This window comes from Cuculus canorus, chromosome 1 (genome assembly GCF_017976375.1).
Source record: "Cuculus canorus isolate bCucCan1 chromosome 1, bCucCan1.pri, whole genome shotgun sequence".
In the NCBI taxonomy this organism is placed as follows: Eukaryota; Metazoa; Chordata; class Aves; order Cuculiformes; family Cuculidae; genus Cuculus; species Cuculus canorus.
In genome coordinates, this window is record NC_071401.1 from 27,927,394 (window position 1) to 27,951,662 (window position 24,269).

Here is a 24,269-nt window from a genome sequence, read left to right on the forward strand (position 1 = left end):
TTCTGACCCTTCCGCCTTCCCGGTCCCCGGCCGGGATCCGCAGCCCCGCTCATCCACCGGGACGAGAGCGCAGCAACAGCACACCCAGACCGCACCGGGACGCGGCTTAAATGGTGGTGCTGGGCTGAGGCTGCGGGGCAGTGCTTGCAGCTGGGCTGAGGCTGCGGGGCTGCACCTGGTTTCGGGATGAGGGGCTGCGTCTGGGCTCGGCATGCATGGCTGCAGCCAGGCTCGGGGCTGCAGCGGGGCTGGGGCCGCGCCGGGCGGTTCCGCCGCTGCCCGGTGACGGCCCCTGTCGGGCTCCTGCGCGGGGTCTCGCCGTCCTGAGCCCAGACTGTAGCGCCCGCCGCCTCCTCCCCGGCCTCGGGGCTTCCGCGGGGCTTGGAGGCTTTGCTGCTGCGCTTTGCGCTACAAGGATGATCAATGGCTGCGAAGGTTATCAGAGGGCTGGAGCGCCTCCCATACGAGGACAGCCTGAGAGAGTTAGGCTTGTTCAGCCTGGAGAAGAGAAGGCTCCGAGGAGATCTTGAAGCGACCTTCCAGTACCTGAAAGGGCTACAAGAAAGCTGGAGAGAGACTGTTTACAAAGGCTTGTAGCGATAGGACTGGGGGCAATGGGTATAAACTGGAGAGGGGCAGATTTAGACTAGACATAAGTAGGAAATTCTTCACTTTGAGGGTGATGAGGCACTGGCACAGGTTGCCCAGGGAGGTTGTGGCTGCCCCATCCCTCAAGGTGTTCAAGGCCAGGTTGGATGGGGCCTTTGGCAGCCTGATCTAGTGGGAGGTGTCCCTGGCCGTGGCAGGGGGGTTGGAACTGGATGGGCTTTAAAGTGCCTTCCAACTCAAACCATTCTGGATCCTTTTAGTCAGACCGTCAGCAAAGTTTCTTATAATTTAGGATTTGATGATGACTTAAAATATTGGATGTCTGTCTGCAGGACAATTAAATAAAACCAAATATCTTTATTCAAGTATCTTTAATAAAACCAATTAAAATATCCTTATGCAATAAAACTAAATTCCTCTAGTGAGACGTGTCCCTGCCCATGGCAGGGGGGTTGGAATTAAATGATCTTTAAGCTCCCTTCGAACTCAAACCGTTCTATGATCATAGAATCATAGAATCACCAGGTTGGAAAAGACCCCTTAAATCATTGAGTCCAACCATTCCTATCTGCCACTAAACCATGTCCCTGAGCAACTCGTCTACCCATCTTTTAAATATCTCCATGGATGGGGACTCAACCACCTCCCTGGGCAGCCTGTGCCAGTGCCCAATGACTCTTTCTGTGAAAAAAATTCTTTCCTGATATCCAGTCTGAACCTTCCCTGGTGGAGCTTGAGGCCATTCCCTCTTGTCCTTCCCCTGTCACTTGGGAGAAGAGGCCAGCTACCTCCTCTCTACAACCTCCTTTCAGGCAGTTGTAGAGAGCAATAAGGTCTCCCCTCAGCCTCCTCTTCTCAAAGCTAAACAACCCCAGTTCCCTCAGTTGCTCCTCATAAGACTTGTTCTCCAGCCCCTTCATTGCTCTTCTCTGGACACACTCCAGAGCCTCAATGTCCTTCTTGTAGTGAGGGGCCCAGAAATGAACACAGTATTCGAGATGCGGTCTCACCAGTGCCGGGTAGAGTACAGATTCTATGATTCTATGATTCATACATTTCCCGTGGGATGTTGGCTCTTCGGGTTATGATTGGGACAGCATTGGTGCAGGGGGGCCATGAGCGGTCAGGCCCCCACAACCTATGACAGGGGCTGCCTCCAGCCAGGGCAGAGACGCACAACACTGGGCACCTCTGGTTTTCACGTAACATTGCGCAGTGCGTTCAGTTTCAGGACCCCCACTACAGCAACGATGTTGAGGCTCTGGAGTGTGTCCAGAAGAGGGCGATGAAGTTGGTGAAGGGTCTGGAGCAAAAGTCTTAGGAGGAGCGGCTCAGGGAACTGCGGCTGTTTAGTCTGGAGAAACGGAGGCTGTGGGGCACTGTGCAACTACCTGAAAGGAAGCTGTAGCGAGGTGGGTGTTGGCCTCTTGTCCCAGGTAACAAGCAATAGGACAACTAACAAGCAGTGGTCTCAAGTTGTGCCAGAGAGGCTTAGATTGAATATTAGGAAATTTTACTTCACTGAAGGGGTTATCAAGCACTGCAACAGGCTGCCCAGGGAAGTGGTTGAGTCACCATCCCTGGAGGTTCCTAAAAGATGGGTAGACAATGTGCTCCAAGATAGGGTTTAGTAGTAAAGAGGTACATTGAACTGAATGGTCTCAAAGGTCTTTACCAACCAAAAGATTCTATGATTCTATGATTATGATTATGGTTTTTTGCACAATCAGAGCCTACAGGGCTCAATATGAGGTGTTACCCTGTAAGCTGCAGAGGCTTCACGCCCACCTCTCCGCTTACCACCAGGCAAGGACAAGCAGCCCCTGAGGACCAGCATCAGATCTTCAGCAGTGCTGAGGGCAGGACCACCCTGGGAAAGTTTCCTCAGCACGATGGGCAGCAGAGGGGGCTCAAAGCGAGGTTTTGGGGGCTGCTCCCAGGGCTGCTGGATGGTGGCTGGAGCCTTTCTGTAGGCGTCTTGTCCAAAAGAAATAAAATCCTTAACATTAATGCTGAGAATAGGGGGCATTTCTGGTCAGCAGGATAAATAGAAAGTTTCCCTTTCAAGTCTGTCGTATATAAATATATGGGTAAGTAGGGTGAGCTAATTAAATTTGGTATAGTCAGATAATTATGTATTTGAGAAGCAGCTAAACATAGATAGAAACCAAGCTGGATGATGAGAAGAAACATTTGATTAATTTACTTTTAGTTCTGAAAAAAAGTTTACATGTGCAGGTTATTTAGTACAGGCTTAATCCTGTGGATATGAGAGTCCCACTAATTACTCTCAGAAGGTGCTCATACCTCTGGAACACCTTCACAAAGAGGACCATATGGGAGAAGAGTGTAGAAATACAGTTTCTCTTGTACGGGATCTGAAAGCACCAAGATGTGACAGCAGTTAGGTGTTGAAGCAGACTTTTCACAGAACAACCTGTAACAATCAGTCAAAGGAGGGGCTGGAGGCCAGGAGGTTTCCAGTTTGGCACTCAGATTGAATGTCAAGGCCATAAATGAACCAGCTTGCTAGAGGCTGCAAATGCATTTAAAAAGAAAGTTCTTCCCATTTTTCATCAGATAGGTAGATGCTGCATTGCCAGTGATAACACCCTAACTGTTCCTTTCAGTGTTGCTAATTTTAGAGCACTGGCGATGCTGTAGATTTGCCAGCTCTCATGCGTCATCATGAGTTTCCTGGTGGTTGATCTATTTTCTTAAAACCCTAACTTCTGGAATCAGGTGACTAATAGAAAAACACCACTTTTTTATTGTTATTAATGAAATGAAATTTCTTGCTCTCAGCTGGTGGGGAAAAGTGTACGAAAAAGATCTAAGGTTAAAAAGCTAAAAAAAAATAAAAAGGAAGCATTGAAATATTCTGGGTTTTAAATTCAAGTCTTTTAAGTCATTTTCATTCTGTTTTGCTAGTTAACTCATGATACTGATTTAAAAACCCCTCAGAATCCAGTTCTGATCACTTGACAATTATTCATCAGTGTAAAATAGCAGGATTGTCAGCAAAATGTAGGAAAGATTGAAGTGTTCATTAAATAATCCAGTTACATACTGGGTAAAGAGCAGGATGAAGTATGCATATATCAGAGGGGTGATGACATACTTTACATTCCAAAAATAACTGAGAGGATGGTAAACAGAATCTCTTAACTTGACATATTTCAGAATCAGTAGGTATGGTTCATTTATACATAATACTATTAAGAGAGATGGCAAAAAAATATTATTTTTATTAAGTCTTAGGATAGCAGAAATATAAAGATAAATGGGGAAAAAAATCGATTCTCTGCCAATAGTAAAAGTAGGTGGATCAGATGACCTGATAATGACAGATCTGCCAGCTTGGCTTTGCTCCCAGATGAAATAAGAGCAGAGTAGATAGAGTCTTCAAATAATAAAATATTAAACAACCTCAGTGATGATGGTGGTAATGATGGTTAATAATGATAGTAGTAATAATAATAAAGCCAATCAACATGAGATTAGGGAAAATCATTCCTGTCAATCTTAATTTATATTTCTTAAACAAGATCACAAGTTTTACTGGTAAAGTATTTTGTTGCTTCTGTAAGCAATTCTCTGGCTAGAAAATTGCATTTGATTAGAAAGATGAAAGAATATAAACTCAATCTGATTCACATTGGTGAAAACCCAGCACACTAGTCTTAAAATAACTAAAAGTAGAACCATCCTTCAGCAATTCCTTTCCAGAGAGGTTCCACAGGGGTTGGATGTTGTCTTATGTTGTTTAATGTTGTATTGTTTTGGCTAAACCATGTTCTGGATAAAATCCGGAGTGATGAAGTTTGCAGTTGACACAGAGATTGGAAAAGTGGTCAGATAGAAGAAGAATGGCTGCCCAGCACTGAGTGAATTGTAACATCTGGTAAGCGCAGATTAGCAAGCAGTGTGTGTTTACATACATCCACTGTCAAGCTCAGAGCAAAGGATCTCAAGATGGTGCTCTTCAGCCCTTGATACCTGAAGGACCATGCAACACCTTTAAAAAAATCCTTAGTCTCCTTATAGTCCTAGTGGCTGCAGGGCACTGGCCACCTGCATAGGGTATGTGTGTACATATCAGAAAGATTGCAAGCATTTCAGGACTAACTTCTCAAGTACTTCTCATGCACTTCTCATGTACTCATCCTCACTGCAGGGAGTAACACTATGGCAGGTCAGACTTGGAGCATCAGTGACTGTATTATGAAAACAGGTAACTCTGAAAAATCCTGAGGTGGCAGTAGGAAATAGCCAGCCACAGGTAACTGTGGCACATGGCTCTGTGGCAAAAGGAATAATGAGTTCCTTGGATCAACAAACAGGAAAGATGTTGAGTTGGAAATACCACTTGAGCTCTTTACTCGAACCATGTGTGCTCTCAGCTCCCTGGTCCTGGTAACCACAGCTCCAGAAGGAAGAGGGAAGAGCCATGATGTGAGTAAAAGTCTGTAAAGTGCATCTCATCACACCTGGGTCGAGGATCTCAAAGCTGTCCATCTTCTGGAATTAAAAATAAGGAGTGACTTAGTCACAGTTTCTCAGGGCTGGATCTGGAAGAAGGTCCAGGTGCCCTAAAAGGGGCATAAGCAGACCTAAGGCTTCAAAATTTAGATCTAGAATCATAGAATCATTTAGGTTGGAAAAGACCTAAGGTCATCGAGTCCAACTGTAAACATGACGCTGCCAAGTCCACCACTAAACTATGTCCGTAAGTGCCACATCTATGCATCTTTTAAATATCTCAAATGATGTTGACTCCACCACTTCCCTGGAAGGTCTGTTCCAATGTTTGACAAGCCTTTCAGTGAAGTATTTTTTCCTAGTACCTAGTTTAAACCTCCCCTGGCACAACTTGAGGCAATTTCCTCTTATCCTATCACTTGTTTTTTCCAGCAGACATCTGCTAAGTTGAAGTCTCCCAGAAGTACAAGGGATAGCAATCATGAGACTTCTTCCAACTGCTTATAGAAGATTTCATCTGTCTCTTCATCCTGCTTGTGTGGTCTGTAACAGATTCCCATCATGATATCTGCCTTGTTGGCCTTTCTCCTGATTCGTATTAGCATTCGACCCTTTCCTCACCGTCATCAGGCTCTAGACAGTCAAAACAAACAGGGCTATCCCACCATCTCTACTTTCTTGCCTGTCCGCTCTGAAAAGTTTAGTCTTCCATTGCAGCACTCCAGCTGTCTGAGTCAGCCCACTGTGTTTCCACGATGGCAACTACATCGGAGTTTTCCAGCTGCACAGTGTTTTTGAGCTCCTGGTGCTTGTTGCCTGTGCTGCATGCATTGGTGCAGATGCGCACTTCAGTTGGGCTGTTCATGCCACCACTTTTTTCGGGCAAGAAGCCCTAATTCCTGCATGACTGTTCTTAGGCATTTCTATGGTTTCTAACAGATCAATAACCCTTGTCCTTGCTGCTGCATGGATCTCCATCACCCGACTCCACTGACAAGAGAGATTGAAGGGCCTCACTAACACGCCATCCCTCTGACACTGACATGTTGCCCCCAGGTTCATCTCTAGGGATCCTGGATTTATCCCTAGCCTCCTTCAAATCCAGTTTACAGCTCTTAAGGAAAGGTACTTATTCAGCAGCTGTCTAACCCTAGAGGCAATTAAATTTATTTGGTACCTATCTGCTGGGCTGCAGAGATGCCCCTAGAACCTGTGGTTCTGCTGCTGTGTATGTCCCGGACTGTCGTGGCCATGTCTCATTGCTACTTGTCGCTGCCTTGCGTGGATTAGGATCCCAACACTAGGCAGAGAGTTATTGCAGTCCCTGGAGCTCCCTCAATAAGCCAAGTGAGACCACCTCCGCCACACCCTGCCAAACACCACCCACAGCTATTCTCACCTCTATGTATACATTCTACATTAAACAACCCTGAATAAAATCACCCCAGGAACAGAATTTGCTTTTGCCATTCCTCCTTCTCCATGCCAGCCGAGTGCCCTACCCACTAGTGCTTTTTTCTGAGAATGTGGTTGTGCCATCGTGCCCAGGCTTGCCCAGGACAAGCTCTGTGCAACTCCTCACTCTGTGACCCTCCTGGCTTTCCCGCAGCACGTGCTCAGGTAGCTGAATAAACTAACAGAGTTTGGGTTCTCGGGCAGGGGCAGGCACACAGTTTGTATGTATTTTGACCTAGCCTTAAGCAGGGAAAAAGACATTTAGCAGCAGAGGGCTCTTCCCCTTCACGGAGTAAGAGATCATGAGATTAAAAGGATGCAGGATGAGACTTGGCAGATTCAGACTCGGGACAAAAACCAATAATAGTTAACAATGTGGGAAACTGAGCAGTGGAAGAGCATGCTAAGGTCTGTGGCTGGTTCTTCAACGCTGAATATGTTACACAAAAATCTCTGCTCTAGTTCAAATGGGAGCGAATTAGGTCAGAGGAGTTCTCTGTCCTGAAGTAGGTAGAAGATCATACAGATAATCCACATACTCCCTCTGGCCTTGTGACTAATTCCCTTTGGTACAGCTATTCCTAATGTAAGTGAGATCCGCTTGGACCTGTGCTTGCCCTCAGGAACTTATAAACTAATTATATTTGTTGTGTCAAACCATTAGATACTTACAGGCTGCATGCAGACTCATTAGTTAGACTGAATTGTGTCTTTGCTCTTTGAACGTTATCAGAACATTCAGATCTAGCATGTTTTGTGGTCTGCCTCCATTACTCCTTTGTACACAGATTTCTGTGGTTACTCCTTGCTAACAAACCACAGACTTTTAATGCATATATTCTGGTTTCGGTTATTTTGTAGATTGAAACTGTGGTGGCTGATGTCATCCTGATCTTTTAAATTTAGCTTACTTTTGATGAAACCCTTTAGTGTTAGATTTTTAAAAAAAAAAAATTTGTTTTATATCTCATACTTTAACTTTGTTTTAAAAAAAAAACTGGCAGCCCAAATGCTGACTGTGTAAAAGATGTATAGTAGCTTGCACATCAAAAGCCTGCAGGCCCCTGGTGCATCCACACCTGCAGTGCCTGCAAAGGAGCCTGGACCACAGTGTCTCCCGGTGAGCAGGATGTTCATGGAAAGTGGGACATGATAGAGAAGTATAAATATAATGGCAAATGTGTAAAACACCTGGATTCAGCGCAAATGAGCTGTTCTGCTTGGAGATGGCTCTAGACTACTCTGAATTTTCTGAGGGCACAACTAGGCAGTCAGACTCTTGCTGTGAAAACCTCAGGTTTCTGTACCTCCTTGAAGTGGTCCATTTCTTCCCTTCTCCCTTTAAGAACAAACAAATAATGAAGAACTGGTCTTAGGAGAGTTTTGAGAGGCTGCCGCTGTCTTCCAGCTGATGTTCCATTGGGCTCTGGAGGAGTGAAGGTCCATTGGGTGTTGTCTTCATGTGTTCATGACAAGCCATTCTTTCTAGGGGAGATCAGTGCCCCATGACTGCAGGAATATCAAGACCTGCCCCAGAGCCACTCTGTTCATTCAGTTTGCATTCATACTGTGCTGCCTGTGCACTTAATGTATGAATAATATAGTAGTTTTTTATGACAGTTATTCAGCATCTACATACTTCTGCTGGAAGGAGGGCAGAGGAGAGCAGGGCGGGGAGGTTTTTACTTAATGAAACTGTTGTTATTTGCTGACAAGATCACTGATTATCTTAAGAAGAGGGAACTTGATCTCCTTCCAAATAACTAAACAGGAATTTGCACTGCAGAATATGTGTGAAGTGTGTGTATTCCAGGAAAAAAAAGACTGTTTACAGTCCCATTGCCGTAGAGACTTCAACATCTGTTACGAAACAACATCAGTGATCACAGTGTCCATGTTCTTTACGATGATTTGATTATTTTATCCGTAGGCCAGTGAAGCAGTACATGAACACACGCTCCTACTAGACCCACCTCACATGAACTCAACCTCATGGCAATCCCTCTGTCGTGCTTCAGATATTCCTAAATGTGCTTCAAATATTTCTTCATTTAGCCTGAGAAAAATGTTCATTATGAAGGAGGTATGCCAGAAAGATGTCCCAGCTGCCTGGGCTTTTCACATGCAGACATTGACTCCAGGTGTCTTGGCTCTGAGAGGCGTCTGGAGGGGTCCCTGAAGGAGAGTTGGACTTTGAGTCCTGCTCCTGCAGAGTTGCAGTCACATAACATACACACTTGAGTCCCTCCAGGAATGCAGCTCCACCACCCCCTCCTACCTAGAGATCAGCAGCAGTTAGACATGTGCAGCCTGATGCTTCCTGGCCCTGCAGACAGACACATGCTGCCCACGCTGTAGCTCCAACACTGCCACTACAGACCCAGGCCCATTGTCAATCCCACCCAGGACTGGGAGATAGATACTTGAGAGTCAAAGAGGTTTTTGACCATTAAGGCAAGAGCATAAATTGGCATGCAGTGTCTCAAGTGATGGTTGGCTGGCTGCTGTTAAAGAAGAGTCCACAGTGGATGGAACACCTAGAGGATGGCACGCAGGTCCTTTGTGCTTGAGAGTGTGGGCCCCAAGCACCCTGCCATCAGCTGTATTCACTGGCCAAAGGGTAGAAGAAAGGGCTGCATACCCACTAAGGAGGAGAGGAGACATTTCACTCATTTAATTTCATGGCTTCCAAACCCAGCCTAAAGCTGGGAGTAGAGAACAAGTGGGAAGAAAAGAACTGTTTACATAATCCTTTGCCCGTGAAATGGGTCAGCGGTTCTTGCAGGAGAAGAGGAACATAGTTTTTAAGAAATAAACAACATCACTTTACTTGGTAATAGCTGGACAGTCCTGCTTTTTTGGAGAGTAATACAGAAGTTTATGATGGGCTTATATGCCTTGTCTTTTTCCCCCATGGTGTCTCCTCCAAACACAGCTCTGTAAAATGGAACATTCCTGCTGTTTTCTTTAAAGTAATCTGTAATTCCTTGGCCACAACGCAAAGGGAGGCACCCATCTGTTTGTTTGGGTTTTTTTTTCTCTCTTCCACAAATGTCTCTGTTTATGTTAACTAGCAAATCTAATCATCCAGCTCAGAGAAGAATTACACAACTACAAACCTCCTAAGATTTCAATCTAATAGCAAATCTTGCTTAATCTTCCATGTTTGCTTCTTGCTTCAGATTTGCAGCTCCTTGGCATTACAGCTGTGCTGTGCTTCTACATATAAACCAGATTAAACAGCAAAAAGAACACAGAACAGGAAAGCTGTGTTATTTCCACCTTGCAGGACTTGCTGAAATGAGCCTGGCTGTGTTAAACGTGAGATAAAACTCCCACAGGGAGCATTATTCTGAGTGATTCATATAAACACTTGAAGAAGTCAGTCTTCGTTCAGCTTCCTAGTCAATTAAGGTGGGTAATGGTGTGCAGCTAGCAGAGCCCCTCTCCTTTGGAGAGGACCTCTGATGGCAACATAACTATCGTATATTCTCACTGTAAAGCAGCAGGATGAGTATTGGGTAACAACAGATAACCCGGGATTTGTGTAATTCATTCAGGCACGGAATTGCAATTGTCTTTTCTGTGTAACTGCCTAGTGCTGTGAAACATTCTTTGCCTGCGTCTTTTATGTGGGCCATCTGGAGAGGAAAATCTCATCAGTGTCTAGAAATGCAGCCAAGTTTATGAGCACTTTCTTTTGCAGTTCATTTATAAGGGAGATACTTTTATCAGAAGGAGGTCTGAAGGGAAGGCGAGTTACAGGTATGTGCGTTTAATATGTGTTGATAAAGGTGTAGATGAAGTGGCTTTCTTTCCCTCTAGTTTGCACTGTCTGGTTTTCAGGAGCCATCGCTCAAATCCATCCTTCCTGTTAGCTTTTTGCCTCCACCCACATGCCATGGGGCTTGATTCTGACCTTAGCGCTGGTGCTGCAGCCACCAGCGTGGCTGCTGTGTGGTTGTGTGAATGAGTGGTCGTGGGCTGGGGAGGGTCGCACGCTGTAATACTGAAGGCTTCTCTCTGTGAGCTGGAAAACCACTGCATGCTGGGGCACCAACCTGCGCAACATCTTTTATGGGTGACTTCCACAGGGCGCTTCTTCTCTTGGATTACTTTGGGCCCTGCCCAGCTTGGCAGATGGCTGGCTCCCCTGTCACAGTGGCTTTGCAGGCTCTGGAAGCAACCCTAGTGTCAGCCTCTGCAGGGATGCTAATAGAGGTGTAGCTGAAACAAAGCACATTGCTCAGAGTGTAGAGCTGGGTAGCCAAGTTTCAGCAGCACTTCCAGATGTGAAGCGGGGGAGTTAGTTTTAAGCTATTTTTCAGATTTTTTTAATTCTTTCTGATTTTTTTAAAACCACCGTACAAGCACACTGCGAACAATTTGCACTGTTTGCTGTCATTCAGCTGCATGTTCCCAATGGAGTGCTTTGCATTTTTTCTAGCTGAGACCCTCTGACCGATGCCTCCAAGGTAATCTCATTCTGACAGATTACTCCATGGGCCAAGGAGGGCCAATGCCTATACTCACTCAACCTCTTAACTTTGAGGAGTCTGGACTGAATAAGGGCTGTGTGATTTTGACCACCCAGTTTGGCAAGGAGTGCTCCAAGGAGGTGTAACTGCTGAGTAAGTTCCTGTCTGCGTGGGCGCTCAGGAGAAGGGGCAGAGGCTGCTGGAGAATCACGCCAGGTATTTATTTCTCTAGGGAAGCAAGAGCTTAGATCCAAACCTCAGTCTCCATGTCAGCACTCTGCACTGGTGCTTCAGCTTCTCCGTAACATGCATGGTGGGGATTAACAGCACTGACTGTGTTCTGCCTGTGATTTCAAGCAAACTCCTTAACAAATCCTGCAGCATTTTCTGAGGGAATCACATGATTTTGAGGGGGGAACTAAGTTGCGAGAGGAACTAAAGAAATCTCCAGTGCAGCCTGTCAATGCTTCTTTTCAGGTGATAAGAAATGGATGTGATGATGCTCTGGTTTCTGCTGCTCCTTCTCCTGGTCAGCTTTGTCTCGCCTGCACCCAGGTTTTCGGTGCGTATCTCTTAGCCAATGTCTGTACAACCTCTCAATGGTTTATCACTTCCAGTCATGTAGAGACAAGTGTTCTCCAACAAAAGGGACAGGGGCCTGCAAGACCAAAGCAAAAATGTGTCTGCCTGCAGCTGAATGAATGTCTCTCTTGCTATCTTGATAATACATGGTTTGCATGGCATTAGAGGATGGGCAGCTCTCTGGATGGTTGGACTGGCATTGCCAAGAATTAAAAACAACAACAAAAGCCCCTTAAAGAAAAAAAAAGTGATTTTATGGCCACTGAAGAAATAATCTGCTCTCTTCTAAAACTGCCTTCATTTATTCATTGGGATTTAAAAGCACAAAGGAGAAGAGGTGGTACCATAGTCTGAGGCAGTCTGTATTCTTCTGATGAGCAAATTACTCTTGGGCCATCCCAAGTTGGTACAGAGCTTGGCAAGGAAAGGTTGGTGAGCTCAGGGCTGTCTGTAGCAGGCCCCTGTGTATCTCCAGCCTCAAAATCCTCTGTGGAGGAAAACCAACAAGCCCACGAGAAGAAGAAGCAGCTGGGAGGCCACATTTGAGCACACTCATCAGTCATGCTGTCCTGGGCAACTGCTTCTTTTGCTTATGCCTAGAACTGGTCCTGACCTGGTATCGCTCATATCAGCTTGCACAGAGTGAAAATAGCAACTGATTCTTATTGAATGGGTTTGCTTTGTTGTCTTGGAGTGATTTTGCTCTGTTTTGTTACATTTTTAAGGGAGTAACATCAGTCACCGACTAGAATGTTGCTGAAAATGTTTGTTCCAGCCAGTATGGGTCAGATTCTGGTCTTGGTTATAGTAATGCAGACCTGAAGTTACTCCACTGATCCTAGTAAACTCACTGCTTTCCTCTAAGTTGCACCAAATCAGTTCTTTTATCTTCCAGTTTTACAGGAAGATGTTTCTGGCTGATTTGGCCTGGCTGCAGTGCAGGAGCTGTTTCCCCACCACCACTACGACCCTGAGCAGTTTCAAAGTCTGCAAACGCTCCCTTTGAATTCATTTAATGAGAGTCAAGACAAATTATTTTTGTCAGAAGTAATTTTCTGTGTATCTGATCATATTCTGGGATGCTGTGAGCAGTGGCAGGATCATTGTAGAAAGCCCATTTCAGCTGGGTTGAATATAGCTGCCCGTGCTGTGCATGATTCGTTTATCTTAGAGACCACCATCAAATCAGCTTGATCCACAGAGACAAAGTGACATGTTAGGATCAAGAGGATACAGATACTCTGTCTCTCTCTGCCTCTCTGTTCCTAATGCTGACTGAAGCATGGAGATTTTTTGTTTTATTTTCTCCATAGGATAAAGATATCTGCCTCATAGACAACAATAAATTAAGACAAAGGTTAAAACAGCTTCAAGACTTGCTTTACTTATATGAACTGCAACTGAAGGACATTCAGGAGAACACTTACCATAGAACAAAAAGTGGGCTGTTCTCAGGCAACAGGACTGTGCAGCATGAGATGCTTTTACCCACAACCAGTGGAAATTTAATAGTCTATGACCAAGGTATGGTTTGCAGTAGCGTATGTGGAAATTTCAAGTGCTGCAATGTTTATTTCTCCCTGCAGTGTCCCGTCTGTCTTATTTTGTTTCTGCTAGAAGTTTTAGAGTTTTTAAAGTGGATTGTGGATTAAAATGCAGTCAGATAGATGGGAAGGAGAAGGGCAGACAGCTGTCCCCGGTACCAGAGTCAGCTGGGCCAGCTTTAGGCAGCTACTTTCTAGGTACAAGGCAGACATCTAGAGCTGGGCTTTTCACCTGACACTCTGGCATGGAGATGAACAGCTACCTCTCGTATGTTTTCCATCAGACCTGCTTCAGACATCTGCTTCAGGAAGAGATGGGTCTTGCTCTTGAAGAGCCCATTTCCACTGAGTGACTTACGGGAGCCTATTTTGCCTGGCTCAGCTGTAGGCACTGAAATCCATTCAGAGGAGCATGGCCTCCCTGTTCCTCGGCCCTCCATCACATCTGTGGCGTAGCAGCAGGAATGCATAATCTGTTCCTTGGTGTCACTTTGAGAACATGGACATTACTGGAATTGTGGCCTGTGGCCAAGATTTTCTCCTTTGTGCGCATTACATAGAAAGTGTGAAGCCCTGAGTTCTCATACAGCTCTGGTAGAGCTGATCACGAGAACTTAACCTCTTCTTTTAGTAATTTTGATCCCAAATCCAGTCTGAAGTATAGCTGGGCTTACTTTCTACATGGAAGTTTGTTTCTTTGCAAATGATCTTGCTGACAGAGCAAGCCCTGGTCTTGCATTGCTCCTATGCAATAGCTCCAGCCTGAGCAGTACCCATCCTGTATCTCACCAGAGATTTAGGAGTGACTTCCTCCGAGGGCATGGCTGTAAAGTCTCTCAAACCTTGCTGCTCTGCATCAGGCCCAGCAGTTTGCAAACAAGCATTGCTAGTACAACACCAAACTGAGTGCTTCAGCTTTGTAGGGCTTGCAGAGCTGCCTGCTGCCGGAGTGTCCTTGTCCCATGTCTCAGCAATGTCTTCTCTTGGCTGTGCATACCTCCTTGCTTTCTTCCCCTCCACCATTTAACAAATCAATACTGTTTTGCCTAGATTGCTCCGCGGTGTATAATCGGAAGAAAACCAAAAATGGTTACTACAGGATCAGGCCAAGAGCAGATCGAGAGCCTTTCCTGGCATACTGTGACATGTCTGATGGCGGGGGATGGACTGTCATTCAGAGGCGGAGTAATGGCAAGGAGAATTTCAACAGGTGGGTGCATTGTTGTTGCATCAACCAGGCTCACAGTCAGGCCTCCAGCTACCAACACCCATCCTGATGCCTGGTGAAGCCCAATATTTGAGAAGCAGCATAGGTAAGACTGTACTGCAGTGATGATAAGTTTCCATTAGGACAATCTGATGGTGCATATTGGTGGCAGGAGGCTGTTTTCAAAATGGTCCTATAACGCCTTCTCCATGGCTTCTCTGCATTTATGTGTTTACATATGTGCCTATTTGTTTTATCATTGTTGGATACTGTCAAAGGCTCCAAATTGCCAGGTATCTGGTGCCAGTGCACAGACTGAGGCCTGTTGAACGTATTTTCTGCTCTTATATCAAGAGTTATGTTCAGCATGGTGCAATATTTATTTCCTTATTCGGATTATCCAAAAAGATGCCATACTACTGGTCCAGATTGTCCTTTCTCTATGCAAAATCCCAGAAAAGTGTCTTTTATCTGGAAGCGTCCAGCAGGAGAGATGCTCTGGTAGCTTAGTAAGGATGAAATGTCCCCATGCAAAGTAATTCATTAGCACAGCACATAGGATTTCATCACATGTCTAGTGTCTCTTACAGTGGGTACAGTCCCAAAGCTACTTCAACTTGCTTTAAGATGGGTTGCCCAGAGAGTGGTAGCTCTCTGCCTGTGGTAGCTCAGCTGTCAGCATAGGTAAATGAAAAACATCACAAGCATTGTGATGAGCATTGACTAGTATGTAGGTCAGACAGAATGAATATCCCTAATAAAAACATGAGAGAGGGAATAAACACAGAGTTAATAAAACTGGAAATTATGATGAGACACAGATTTGATGGATGGATCACTCAGTGGATAAGGAATAGGCTGGATGGTTGCACTGAAAGAGTTGCGGTCAGCAGCTCAGCGTCCAAGTGGAGATTGGTGATGCATGGCATTCCTCAGGGGTCGGTATGGGGACTAGTAGTGTTTAACATCTTTTTTGGAGACATGGACATGGGATTGAGGGCACCTTCAGCAAGTTTGCCAATAACATCAAACTGTGGGGCATGGTTGATACACTGGAGGGAAGGGATGCCATACAGAGTGACACTGGCAGGTTTGAGAAGTGAGCCAGTGCAAACCTCATGAAGTTCTGTAACACCAAGTGCAAGACCCTGCGCCTGGGTTGAGGCAACCCCAAGTACAATTACAGGCTGGGCAGAGAATGAATTGAGAGCAGACCTGAGGAGAAGGACTTGGGGGTGCTGGTAGATGAGAAGCTCAACATGAGCTGGCAATGTACACTTGTACTTGAAAGCCAGCCATAACCTGGGCTGCATCAAAAGAAGCATGACCAGCAGGTTGAGGAAGGTGATTCTGCCCCTCTAGTCTGCCCTCGTGAGACATCACCTGGAGCACTGCATTCCATTCCAGAGTGCTCAGCACAGGAAGGACATGGTTCTGTCAGAGCAAGTCCATTCCCAAGCAGCAATCCCTAAGAAGTGAACCCTGGCCCTTGGCCAACTTTCCATTTACATGTACTGAGCATGATGTTGTATGATATTGAATATCTTCTTGGCCAGCTTGGATCAGCTGCCTGGCTATGCTCTCTCCCAGCTTCTTGTACACGTGTACACCAGCAAAATATGGGGAGTTGAAAAAGTCCTTGGTTTTCTTAGCAACAAGTAAAACCATCAGTATATTACCAACATTCTTCTTATACTCACTCTAAACCACAGCAGCTTCTGGGAAGAAAAACAACTCTATCCCAGCTGAAACGAGGACAAACCTAAAACACTGATTTCCAGCCAGGAGTATTTTTGCATTACGTCTCTCTCAAGAACGATATCAGATGCATTGCTGAAGATCGATATGACAACTGCTGCTTTCTCCTCCCATCTAACCAACCATCTCATTCTGTGAGCACTGCACCTGGCAGTTTGAAGCTTTGATCCAAGTATATGTGTGCGCACAGGTTTAGCAGGTGAAGAAGTAAGCTGTGAGTTGTATTTACTTCTAAGGCAGAGTGACAAATCTCAGCTTGCAATGAATCAGATACTTTTAGAAAACAATGTCTAGAAACACAGCTGAAGTTTTACTGTTACCATAGCTAAGTCTCACAGACTGTCTAAATCCCTCACATGTTGAAATTGATATTTGTGTCTTATTGCAGGAAATGGGATGATTACAAACTCGGATTTGGGAAATTCCAGGGTAAGAATGATGAATACTGGCTGGGCAATGACCACATCTATGATCTCCTCTCTAGAGGTGCGAGTATATTCCCTTCACAGATTTCTTTCCAATATGCGTGAGATAGATCACTTAACAGGACATCGGTTTGTGTTTAGGAGAGATGTCATTGAAGATTGATCTGGTGGACTGGGATGGAGAAAGACGTTATGCAGTCTATGAAAATTTCCAGCTTGCAAATGAGCAGGTCAGAAATGGAGAGAGTGGCAATTTGTTTGTTTTATTTGTGAGGGTGGGGCATCTGCATGTGCATCAGACTTCAGTATCAGGGTTGCAATTACAGCTCTGTAAAGCTTCCCTGCTCTGGTTCCATGGGACTCCTGGTTTGGCTGACTGACAAACAGCCTCGGGAGCAGGGACATAAGCCTAGGATTTCTTCCTCACAGCCACTGAGTGACCAAGCCACTGGGTGACAGGATCATGCATGCTCTCTTGCTAACTCTGCTTCTGCACAGACAGTAACTCTCTGCCACAGAGCACGGGGATTCCCACTTACATTTGCCTCTGGTCTCATGGTTAAAAGAGCCTTCCTTGAGGAGAAGGGTTTGAACCTCTGCAAGGAAACTGAACCCTATTCTCCTGCTTCCAAGGAGAGTGTTTTAGGCTGTCACATAAAAGAACAAACCCTCTCTTCTTTGCTTTAAAAGAAAACAGTGAACTCTAATCAAAGCTGCATCAGGGGAAGTTTAGATTGGACATTAGGAAAAGTTTCTTCACAGAAGGGGTTATCACACACTGGAACAGGCTGTCCAGGGAGGTGTTTGAGTCACCATCCCTGGAGGTGTTTAAAAGGCAGGTAGATGAGGTGCTTGGGGACATGATTTAATAGTAAGCAGGTACAGTTAGCGTTGATGATCTCAAAGGTGTTTTCCAACCTAATGATTCTATGATTCTAAGCTTTGAAATAGCAATTCGTAAGTTCCTATCTTGAAGAGACGTATCTGTAGCACTACATTTAGGATTACAGGCACAGAAACCCCAAAGACAGGCACATCCCCATGTTTTCATATTTACTTTCTAGCTTCAGACAGTGTCCCGCTCAGTGCAGGTGCTCTTCTTCAGACTTGCATTTCTGACCACACATAAAGTATCTCAAATACCCAAGTACATGAGTTCCACTGCATGGACCAGTCCTAGTCCCATACCACTCCGGAAATGTATGTATTACATTCAGTTTGTAATTAGAGGTTTCTTATGAAAAGTTTGAATAGCTTCATTTTAATAGCTCACTACTATTTTACATAAATAGAAGTGGAATATGATGACAGGCAAAAGCCCACACCATGAAAGTAATCATCAATCTCACATCAAATGCTCTCAGATTGGTTAGTTGTGGACAATGGAACTATTCTTCTAAGCATTCCTGCCAAGGCAGGAACACAGCTAGAAATCAGGCTTCTAGGTCTTCAAGGAGCAGAATTCCTAAAGAGTTATTCTTGCTGGACAACTGATCAGTTTTATGAAGGCAACTGCTTGTTACAGTTTCCTGTTGAGCTGTATTTGATGAGCTAGGAGGAGCCTTCCAGCTTGTTGTATAGTGTATTTCAGCTATTGAAAGACAGTAAACCTGAAGCCCTTTTTTTAGCAGCAGCCGCAATAAGCAATTCCTTCTTGAAGTTTAAATCCCTACAGTAGGCTCATTAAAGCACGGGTTCACAAGTCATGTTTTACTTCAGCAGTCATACTTTTGACAGGGGATACAGCGGCCAGGACAAATTTGATCTAAAGTATGGGAGGAAAGGCAGAAAGAGCTGATATCAAAGATGTATTTCACATGTTCTTGCAGGACAATTACAGGTTATGGTTTGGCACATACTCTGGTAATGCTGGCGACGCTCTGTCTGGTGGGAGCAATTTTGAAGTTCAGTGGTCAGCCTCTCACAGAGGGATGCAGTTCACCACATCTGACAAGGATCACGATCGATACCTGGCAGGCAACTGTGCATTAGAGAACATGGGTGGTTGGTGGTTTAACAGGTATGGAAAACAGTTGATTCATCTTGGATGCATAGGGTATGGGTAGATGTACAGCCTAGAGGACTTGCCCACCTTACAGCAACTGGAGGGTTTTGTGTGTATTTGCCACCGCACACAGCCAAATCTAAGATGTTCACACCTCTAGATCCTCAAAGGAAAGCAAGCTGCCGCTTTCATTCTGAAGCAAAGCAGGTAAGTTGCATTCACTTTAAGAAACTGGGCCACAGGTAAGTTGCATTAATTTTAAGCATATGGGTCAAAATAAATGCATGAGGGAGAATGACCTGCAAGGAAAGGAGCCAAATTTAAATTCCTTAAAGTGCTTTGTGTTATATCCCAGGAAAGAAAACAATTGTAGCCACTGCAATGTGAAGTGTATACAAAGGACATTACTGCAGAGCATGCCTAGGGAGTAAGCTACACCTTAGTGGTCCTGATGGTCTGTTTGCTAGTTGGACATAGCCCACACATCAACAGATAGGGGCTCAGGTTCACCAGCCTTGAGAGCGTGGATACGCTGTGCTCAGTTTTCCTGCAGGATGACCAGGCCCTCATCACATACAAACTGAAATCCATGGAGCTAAAAAAAAAAATGTACATCAATAAAGGGATTTACCTTGATTAAAAGACATCTGCATTTTCAGGTGCCCGTACGTAGCTGACTATACTTGAGCTAGAGCCTACAAAATGGCACTGCACTCCTCTGTTTAGGCAGCTGAACCATGTCGCTAGTTAATACATTTGAAGGCGACAAAAGTTTAAATTACCAGACCAGCATAGTTGTCTACTTTAGGATGACCCACATAATTCTCTGGGTTCCACTAGAGGCGTTAACCAGATCTCCATAGGCTATAGTAGGACTTCACTTAACCAGTTCAGTAAAGACAGATCCATTTAGGTGTCTGAACCTGTCAACGAATCCCGCCCTGGGATTTCTAAATGCATGTTGTGTGAAAATTGTACTTCACTGTAATGATGCAATATCTTCCCACACTAAACCTCATCTCCGTTTTTCCCTCTTCTACATCGTTACAAGGTGCCATGCTGTAAACCTCAATGGACAATACTACAGAAGAGGAAGGTACAGTGGATCCCATGACAATGGCGTGGTTTGGTCTACATGGCACGGGGTGTGGTACTCACTAAAATACTCAGCCATGAAAATCAGGGCTCCATTCTTTGTTGATGGTGAGAGTGGAGATGGTGAGAACAGTCAGGGCAGCTGAAACCTGCTGACTTGGAAAGAAAAAAGGTAGAGGCTGAAAAGAATTGTATGTTAATAGCCAGCCTACTGCTGCTGCCAATTGCCAAACCTGCACTGTGATAACTGGAGTTGCACGTATTTCTGCTAGCCGAAACTAACATCGCGAGCTGTTTGAGCACAGCCAGCCAACAATTCAATGGAAAGCATGTGGATGTCAGCCATAGAATAACTACAGTTTTCTTTTCAGCAATTATTAGGACTTCATTGGAAATGATTTATGAAAAGTTCTCTGGACCCTGAATGATGAAGCACATTTTTCTATCTATCTGTACTCTTCAAGGGCTAAATCTTTCTTATCTTGATTTTAACCATCAGTGCTTCAGTTACGAGAACAGAAGAGCAGAAAAAAGATGGTGGAGAACTGGGCTTCATCTGGTGTGCCTTCATTAGTGCTTTGTTCTGGATCAGGAGAATGTTTTTAAGCAACTCTCCCTATGGTCTGAAATTGCCACACTTCACTTTCAGAACACTGTGGGAGCATGTGAAACCATGGATGTGCTCCAGCTGCTATTGTGTATCCAGACTAAGGCTACTTCAAAGCAAACCCCCAGGCCACGGGCAGTGTGGACAACTGGGTTTCATCGCCAACAGTTTCCCACTGCAGATCCACTTCTGTAGCACACTGCGACCCGTTAACGCAGACAAAGGCAATGTTGCCAACCAGACTTAAGCCCCAGATTGAAATTAAGCAGATTTTACTAAATTTAAGATGAGCATGGATATTCATACGGGTTCATAACATGCAGTCATGACCCATTTGTACCTTCTTATGCAATTGACTTTGATTTAGTGAAGATGAATTAGAAAATGGAAGGTGATTGAACCATAAAGCACACTGCTTTCATTGTCTTATTGCAGTGAAACAAAAAAGCAACACAAATGATTGAAAGAAATGGAATACTGAAAATTTATTTGCCACAAGTTGTTAATAACACCAGTTAAAAATGAACAATAATATCAGCTTAATGCAAATTATTTAACTATCATGTTGTAGAATGAGCCTGTTTTTTCTGATTTACAATAATTTTTCAAACTGGTAGTTCTTTTCCATTTATTTTCTTTTGGATCCATACATATTGTAATTTGTATTATATATCTATAAAGTGTGAAATAAAACCACCTAAGTAGGACTTAACATTTTTTATCTGGTTTTCAACAGTAGGAACCTGGAGAGAAATATGGATTAAAATCTTGAGAAAGCTTGTAATACAAGAATTTCATTCTTTTGGTGTTGACTATTTGGGTGGTTTAGATGGTCTGCAAGGTTAAGTTTCATTTCCATGGCTCAGGCTACCCTGAAGACAATGCGGAGAAACGTTGTTCCTCTGTTTTGTCAGGAGTTAAGCCATGTTCTCGCTTCGTCCTAGACACTCCATTGATTGCAAACGTGACCATTGGAATGCAATGGGCCAGCACTCCCAGGAGTTTTTCTTCTAAAGCCTGTGCCCTGGCAAGACTGCATCACTGCCCTATTCCCAAGCATTGGTGTATACCCACCTGGCATGAAATTTGCACCGACACCTCTGAAATACGGTTGCCCTTGTGAAGAAAGGAGTGTGAACAACTAGAAATTGTTATTGCCTTTCTGATCAATACTTTTGTTTTGCAGTGGTAAAAATCTTAGTGCAAGGTAGTAACTGCATGTTCAGAACATAAGGAATCACTGTGCACACACTGTAACCATGTGGCCACTGATGCAGTGCCAAGGGCGGAAAGGACAATTTTTGTCTAGGCAGTCGACACAGAGAAATCTGAGTGAGATAATTCTTTCTGTCAGATGATGCTCAATTCCATTTTCAGTACAGGGCTAGAGAAGCAGGGCAAAGATTACAGACTGCTGATACTCAACTCTGCATGCTGGAAATCAACTACAGCACCAAAGGGACAGCATTAGTGGTTTGAAGTTCACTGAGAAGCCGACACCTGGCTGATACTGGAGTATCAAGCGAAGACATGAAGTCAACAGGGCTTAAAGACAACTGCTACACAGTCCAGTTCCAAAGTGAGTGATCAGTGATCAGTGAGCGATGTGAAGTCCAGAGCACAGAGCCTGTCAATATGGAGAGGCAGACATTATAGTTGGCTTGGTCTCACCCAGCATCAATATGTTATGATGCTTTGTTTGTCTTTCTTGAGAGAGAAAAAGAAGCAAAGATCTGACAAGCTGGGAGAGAAGGGGATCTCCCTTGCTGTCCTAGATGTAAAATGTACCCAAGTCCACCTAATGCATTACAGTAGTTGTTCTGAACACAGTTCAACATCGAGACAGGCTGCAGGAAGCAGCATCTGGCTCAGAGCAAGGCTTTCCCTCCTCTGCCCCCCTGTGGCATAGAGAACCCCCTCAGAGACACAGAGGTCACAGGGCTTTGTGCAGGACCCTACAAATTCCACAGCAAAGCCCAGGAAGTGTTTCAGAACCCTCTTTATCAATAAACAGGGTAAAATGCCACTATCAGGGTACTTATTTGATCTGAGGGCTACCGCCAAGCTCAAATCACTTCCACTGAAGCTTAAGGGAATGCTTGCTGAACGTTGCAGTGCTGTATATTTGATCTCCCTTTTCCCCATGGTCTCCCACGCTGCGAGGCTCACAAAAGCTATAAACAGATACCGCAGCACTGTAGCTCCAAGGCTGACAGATCACTGCTTCAGGGCGAATGTGTTATACATGGTGGAGTTTACCTTAATACATGGGTGGTGAGTAACCTGAGCAGCAATTGCTTCAGAGGTCTGATTTCCAGCTCATTTAAGTCAATTTAAAGACTCGTTACATTTTATTAACTTTGGATCCGTCTTCAAGTGTGGACATGTTCTCTGCGAGTCAGATCCAGTGTTCCAGCATCAGTTGCAGAACGTTATCCATCAAAAAAGCCATTCAAATGGTGGAGTTCGAGTCTGGTGGCCAAATGCTGAGCATCTTGCCTTTCCTAGGCTGTCACAGCAGGTCCTGCCTTTGGGCGCCTGCCAAGTCACCTTTGGACAATTCATTGGGGGGCCATCGGTAACCAGCTAACACACAGCAATGCTTTAAAATTGTTGTTGATTTGGGGAAAAAAATGATGATTGGGAAATCTACCTTTCCATTCAGAGAGGCAGTTTTGAGAAAGATAGCAGCCTACTGCTACAGAACTGAACATGTGATAATTTTTCTTTCACACCCACAAGGTTGGCTAAAGGGCACGTAGGTTTGGACTCAGCTGTCATAAGACTGATAGTCCTCTCTGCCTGAACCTACCTTGTCTCACTCCAGCCTCTGTGGGCAACATCTCCTCTTTCCCTGTTGTTGCCCAATGACATTCCCCGTGTCTTTGCAAACTCTCTGAAGAGACGGTTATCCTAACAAATGGCAAGCAAACTCTCTTGAGTCATTCTTGCTGGTCTAAGCTCTGTCTCTGTTGTTAACTGGGGTTTCAGCCCAGCTCTGAATACTTGCAGCACTGTGTAATCACTGATTTCAGATCTCTGGCTTGAAAACACAATAAAAAACATCGTTAACTTTTGCACTTCACCCCAAGACTCTCTGGCACTCATGAGATGTTGTCAAGCCATTTTATTTTTCTTTTTGTTCACAAAAGAGGTATTCATCAAATAATTGTTTATTCACTAGTTTTGTTCATAATTTATTTTGAGCTTGCTGTAGTAGTATTCTGTCAATTCATTTATGTTAAAAAATAAGTTTAACAAAGGCAAAAATTAATATGGAAAGGATGGCTGATTCAACAGTTCTCTCACTACCTTTTACAGGTGTTTAAATGCTGCAGGAACATTTCTGTGAGGACTAAAATTTTACCATCTATTTTCTTTGCCCTCCCAGTAGCATTCCCTTTTCTACTCATTTCCTGCAAATATTTGAACATTACTGGTTTCTTGTTATAAATATTGGCAGAAATAAAATATCAAAGTCTTGAATGATGAAAAATGCCCCCTGTGAATTTTAATTTCACTCCAGATATTCAGCATCAATCATTTGCACTTTCTTGCAACCAGCTAAAAGAAACACCACCATAAGACTTACCTGAGCAACTACAACAAATCAACACAGTTCAATAACGACTACCAGAAAAAATGATGAAAACTGCTCACTATTTAAAGTTTTGTTTTCTAAATGGGCAATGATTCAGCAATTAGGATAGATAGGTGAGGATAATGGACATCGGATGCTTTAGGTCATCATAATGTACTAGTACACGGTCCACAAGTGAGAAAGGTTGGGTCAGTGGCACTCATTATACACAATGCACAAAATGTGACTGCTTTACACAATAAAATCTGTTGGCTAGTCCTGCAACACGCCTTCACTGAGACATGCTTTCCCAGGGTATTTTGTGTGCATTTTACACATATACAGACAAAAAATAATTACATGGAAGCACTTTCCAGTAATTAGAAAGGAATGTGTTCCCACAAGTCAGACGTGGAGCATAATTCCCTCCTGCTCCATGTGG

The 24,269-nt window shown here is 44.3% G+C and overlaps 2 protein-coding genes across 9 annotated transcripts in view; one reads left to right on the top strand and one right to left on the bottom strand.

Moving 5' to 3' along the window:
• The window catches only part of LOC104066137 (phosphatidylinositol 3,4,5-trisphosphate 3-phosphatase TPTE2), a 22,547-nt gene extending 21,800 nt beyond the window's left edge, over positions 1-747 (bottom strand). Inside the window, exon 1 of one of the 2 annotated variants that reach the window (XM_054069875.1) lies at positions 176-426. In XM_054069875.1, the coding sequence (XP_053925850.1) occupies positions 176-217 (42 nt within the window). In that variant the 5' untranslated portion in view covers positions 218-426. Of the gene's footprint in view, positions 1-175 lie in introns of both variants that reach the window. The other variant, XM_054067650.1, reaches the window with a different exon arrangement.
• LOC104066170 (fibrinogen-like protein 1) lies at positions 12-19,796 on the top strand. Of its 7 annotated transcripts, none has more exons than XM_054071778.1 (11): positions 12-113; positions 9,836-9,960; positions 10,253-10,311; positions 10,994-11,240; positions 11,502-11,586; positions 12,920-13,130; positions 14,201-14,360; positions 16,504-16,601; positions 16,682-16,770; positions 18,370-18,560; positions 19,597-19,796. In XM_054071778.1, exons 5-11 carry the CDS (start codon positions 11,512-11,514, stop codon positions 19,784-19,786), a joined length of 1,014 nt encoding a protein of 337 aa, XP_053927753.1. In that variant the 5' UTR covers positions 12-113; positions 9,836-9,960; positions 10,253-10,311; positions 10,994-11,240; positions 11,502-11,511; the 3' UTR covers positions 19,787-19,796. The 7 variants fall into 7 exon arrangements, with proteins under 7 accessions (XP_053927753.1, XP_053930019.1, XP_053930774.1 ...); XM_054073277.1 differs by lacking the exon at positions 12-113 and having other exon boundaries at positions 7,549-9,960; positions 10,994-11,021; positions 11,099-11,240; XM_054074044.1 differs by lacking the exon at positions 12-113 and having other exon boundaries at positions 7,537-9,960; positions 16,504-16,544.
• The last annotated feature ends 4,473 nt before the right edge of the window (positions 19,797-24,269 follow it).

Coding starts and splice junctions, on each gene's coding strand:
- LOC104066170 (XM_054071778.1), top strand. CDS start 11,512: ATGGATGTGATGATGCTCTGGTTTCTGCTGCTCCTTCTCCTGGTCAGC. Junction 11,587..12,919: donor CGCCTGCACCCAGGTTTTCG/GTGCGTATCTCT, acceptor TTTTCTCCATAG/GATAAAGATATCTGCCTCAT. Junction 13,131..14,200: donor TTTAATAGTCTATGACCAAG/GTATGGTTTGCA, acceptor TGTTTTGCCTAG/ATTGCTCCGCGGTGTATAAT.